The 4,984-nt window shown below is 43.7% G+C and overlaps 1 protein-coding gene across 1 annotated transcript in view; it reads left to right on the top strand.

The window, feature by feature from the left end:
* Positions 1-3,066: 3,066 nt before the first annotated feature.
* T265_09550 (hypothetical protein) overlaps positions 3,067-4,984 on the top strand; it is a gene marked incomplete at both ends in the record, with an annotated part of 24,917 nt that continues 22,999 nt past the window's right edge. Inside the window, 2 exons of the mRNA XM_009175655.1 lie at positions 3,067-3,282; positions 3,867-4,049. Of these exons, the coding sequence (XP_009173919.1) occupies positions 3,067-3,282; positions 3,867-4,049 (399 nt within the window). The remainder of the gene's footprint in view (positions 3,283-3,866; positions 4,050-4,984) is intronic.

Raw genomic sequence — 4,984 nt, 5'->3', positions numbered from 1 at the left:
CGTGAGAGGAAAATCCAGCCGTTATCGTTGTACACACGCCCAGCGTTTGAACGATATTAGTGTTGAATAGGCGCTCGTTTGCAAAAACTGGCAGGTACTGGCTGTAACGAAAAGTAAAGTGAGCTAAAGCCGGAAAACGATGTGTTGCGGATTCAGACAAGCTGATTATTTTGAATCGACTTCGCTGATCCGGGCGTGACAGAACTGAGGATCTTCTTGCTTTGAACCTGTCAACAGGACTGTTCTCTATTCACGGAACAGTCGTGATGGTAAGAAGACTCGATGCAGCTCACTCTGTGGGTATTTCTCAAGTTGTGTTGTTAACCGGAAGTGCGTCAACAGACATGGTCGCTATTACGAGACAGTCACCTGACTGTTATTGATCTTCCTATCGACCAACTAGACGCGCCCGGTTGTGGACACGAACAGTCGACCAGTATGGACAAGGCAATGTTGCCGGAAACAGGAAATCCAAATCAGGTGGCATGGGACCGATGCGTCTGCAGTACCAGCGCTTGATGAAGGCGAGAAAAGTGACAGGAATGATTGTAACCAGAAGTGGAACTCTTTAGATTCGTAAACTAGGGTCAAACAGAGACTTCCTGACTTTACTAGCATCGGTTTCAAAAAATTCCTGTAGTGGGACGTTTTACCTTCCAAACTCTATCAGTAAGAGAACGCTTCGTGTCCAGTCGATGTGAGTGTGCTTACTGCACGCGCACGAATACCTGTCTCACGTGACCAACTCTGACAAAGCTGTCCACTGGTTCCCCATTTGATGATTGATTTGAGAAGTGTAGGGAAACGTGGATTAAAGTGTAAAATATTCCTATGACAAGTGACCAAGCAAACCACTCACGCCACGAGTATGTGGCTTTTCCGTGGTTTTATCAGTTGGAGAAACAGTATATTCATATCTTGTGTAACACGTTCTTTAACCTGTTTATTTTGGAAAGAAGACCGCGGTGGCAGCCCATTTAAATGTGTCTGTAAGAATCGTTGTACATCGCGATACATCACGGTCTTTTCTAATCCGTTCTTTGTTATACTACCAACTAGCGTTTTCCCTGTTTAGTGAGACGGTTAGATATGGTATCCGGAGTTCTACTTTGAGGACATTTCAATTTGAGTTGATGTCATTGCTAACAATAATAGAATGTGAACTTCCAAATTACACAGAGGTGAACCAGCCACCGAGAGTAAAACTCAGATACTCTTTTGTTTCTGGCTTGTTGACCTGCTCGCACAGTGTCTATACTGTTAGCTTAGCAAAGATGTTACCTTTATCTGTAATTCTGCTGAACTTTCATGCATTATTGAAGCAGGCGGGGGCAAGGAGAAGATCGCAGATGCTGTCAGTGTGTTTATGTGTGTAAAACGGAACAAGAATGATGAGTTGTGACACGGGTAGTACAATCTAGGCTGCCTACTGAAGATTCCTGATTTTGGAAGAAGAACTTCGCTGTGGAGTCCGACTGATCGGCCAACCTCTAGGAGGCTATGAGGCGGTTCAAGAAGACCAAGATGACACCTGGTTGTGACCCGACCGTGTTCTTCGCCATCCTGTAGCAGTCATTGGATCGGGCTTTGCCGAGACTGGAGGGACTGTCAATTCCGAGCACTTCTGGAGATTTCCACACCGAGACGATCTGGTCAGACAGCAACTGCTGGCGCAGTTATGGTTATATCAAGCACAAAATCTTTTGATGTAGCGGAATTGGGGTCTTAGCTAAGTTAGCGGGTTGTGATGGTTAAAAGGGGATTGAAAACTTGAACAGAACGTGGGTCTTCAGTCGATTCTGATAGCACGATATCATACCTTGCAGATTGTCATACACAGCTTAGCAGTAGCCAATCCATTCCGTTGATGCAATCTGAAAAACACTTATTTCTGGTGGATGACGTGAGTTTCGAACTCACGACCTCCGCCATGAGCGGTTGGTGAACAGTTTGATTAACTCTCGGCTTGACAGGATTGTTGTTTTTGACAGAAGACTCAACTGAATTTCTCGCTTAGGATAGCTTTCAAATACTTTTCAGAAGCCTTATGAGTAGAACATTAAAGGATCACCAAGTATGGCGGGAAAACAACGCATATGATAGCCATGGCGACCAGAATATGTATACCACAGCATCGGTAACCTATGGCGGATAGGAATGTGGCTGCTTTAATCTCACACACTGTACAAACGTTCTGTTGTGGTTCTCACGGACCACAAATGCTCGGTTGAATAGGCTGCGAAGTTGTATATGAATTTAACTAAGTTTTATCTCTTATGAAATGCCTAATGGTAAAGCACTGGCCTTGATTATCTGCAAAACGGTTGTTTTGTTTCAAATAAAAAAACACGCTGCCTTTTGTACTTCGTTCGACAAGATAAGCTGAATCATATTATTACTCCTATATGCGCAAGCTGAAGAGTCTGACAAGCCACAGTTGTGCAGAGGGTTGAAGGTCGTGAGCCATGTTGAAGCCCGGGGCTTTTTCCATAGAATATATTTCGAGTGACAAGACAGACAGAGAGACAGACAGACAGACAGACAGACAGACAGACAGACAGACAGACAGACAGACAGACAGACAGACAGACAGACAGACAGACAGACAGACAGACAGACAGACAGACAGACAGACAGACAGACAGACAGACAGACAGACAGACAGACAGACAGACAGACAGACAGACAGACAGACAGACAGACAGACAGACAGACAGACAGACAGACAGACAGACAGACAGACAGACAGACAGACAGACAGACAGACAGACAGACAGACAGACAGACAGGCAGGCAGGCAGGCGGAACTACCATAAAGGGAATCTGACATCAAATGGGCCAAGTTGAGTAGCGAGGAAGCCGTTTTGGAATAACATGTGGTGGCGGAGTTTTGCTTTTCAAGTTGAGCCTGTTTTGCTTAAAACTTGCAACTTGGTTTCAACAACCTTTCGTTCCAACTGAAACCGACTTGAATACTGTCGGCGGAAATCGAAATGGCATCCAAACGCCCTAACCTACAGTACAATTACGTAACTATTGTCAATTCTGTTTTTTCTCCGTTCAGACATGAGAATTGAACTGGCCACCCTGCGTCTCTATGTGTGGCCCCATCTGTTGCGTGCATGCCGGGCTCGTGGTTTCGCCTTACAGATCATTGACCAATCAGCTGGCACAGATGTTGATCCACCAAGCAGACCTGAACTAGAGGTCCAACAAACCCGTCAGATTTTTGACGAACATCTTAGTAAACGAAACGAGCTGAAGACCTATTTGAACTGCTTGGTACGTGATTATTTTGTTTTTATTTCGTGCCTTGATCTGTTTTTATCGAAAAAAAAACAGCCAACGAACCTGGTGAGCTCTTATCGTATGGGACAGTGTCCTAGTAAAGAGGTTCCAGCTGGAACCGATGACACTATAGTCAAAGACTGTGCTCCTACACAAGTTTTCTATCCACCTTAACGGTATATTTTAGTGTGCGTAGTCGCAGTTTTACGAACCAATATGAAAGGTGTTGTAGAAACAAAGAAAACATGCTCTCCCCACACAGAGATCGCCTTGAAGTAGGGCTAAGAATACTTTTTTTACGGTTCCCATGGCGATCTTAAAGGTAACCGTTCGTTCCACACTGATCTCAGGAGAGACCAAACTGTTAAAAATTCTGTTCTTCACAGTATTGAGGCTTTCTTCAGCTGAGAACTCTCTTGGAGATTATTCAGACGGTGTATGGTTACTAAATTAAGTGAGCTTTGAGACTGACGAAATGTAGTCACGTTTCTGTGGTCTGTTTCTCGTGAGTACTCAGAAAAAAATCATCAGGTTAATTAAAAGTTATCATCGCTTTTCACGATTACCCGTCATCGCAGATTCTGCTATCAAACCGCTCAGTTGGTCCGGTTCCCCGGCTTCCAGTAAAACTCAGAGAACAGACAATTTTGTATGTGAAGGAATCTGCTCAACGAGAGATTGTGTCCATTGGTGCAGAGGTGAAAGAACTCAAAAGACAACTTTACTCAGCCGATGCAAATCAGGAGCAAAAGGACCAGAAGGTAAGGAAAAGTTCATGATGTTTCCGTTCGTCATCCAGAGCAGGACTTTTAGCCAACTGACTCATTGCAAACAGAATTAAAATAACTCACAAGATTGCTAAAGACTCTTCAACAGTACCCGAACAGTTTCCATCAACCTTTTGTTCTACTTAGATATCCAGTTAGCCTAATTCATGAAACCAGTAGTCGATTGTCAAAAGAGTTTTTTTAACAACTCCATCAGTAGTGTACTCCGTCAAAAGAATTTACAGTGATATCTCAAATTCCATGCCATCTCAACCAGAAGATGGCCTTTATGCGGCACATTTTGATGAAGTACATCTGAAGAACGACTGAGAGATTCAACTCGGGGTCAGCTTAACAGTTCGCTACCGCCAATGTAAGTTGCAAAGGAGTGTAGTTATTGAGTGATGTTTATGTACTTTGTTTTGAAACCAGAATTTGTGACTGAGTAACGCACTGATTTTCCAATTTAGCTTTTACTATTGACTTGGTTCATGCATGACAGTACGCAGTGCGATCATAAGCGTTTTATCGAAACGAAGTCCTGGCAAGCAAATTTGCCACTCAAGTCTGTGCAATCAACACTTTTCAATGGGTATGGCTGATTACGTGAAAGTGTGTATCGCTAGTTGAGTCAAGGTAATTCGGCAAGAGGTGAGTTCAGACCATTCCGATTTGTTGACGCACTCCAAGAACTTCGATCCACGGTTCAACTGCAGTAACTACGCCTGTAGACGGTACTTTGCGCGGTAAAGCATAAAATGGGTGTCCTGTCAGGCAAATGTGTTTTGTTCAGTTTCTCTAAACCTCATGAAAACCCGAATATAATTGTATCGTTATGTCATTTCTGTTTAAAGTCACACGTTTTTAGGGCGATTAGAAGGTATGAACTCATTTGGCCACGACTAGCTAAGCACAGGCGCGAATAACAT

This window comes from Opisthorchis viverrini (genome assembly GCF_000715545.1).
Source record: "Opisthorchis viverrini unplaced genomic scaffold opera_v5_284, whole genome shotgun sequence".
NCBI classification, from domain to species: domain Eukaryota; kingdom Metazoa; phylum Platyhelminthes; class Trematoda; order Opisthorchiida; family Opisthorchiidae; genus Opisthorchis; species Opisthorchis viverrini.
This window is presented reverse-complemented; position numbering and strand designations above follow the sequence as displayed.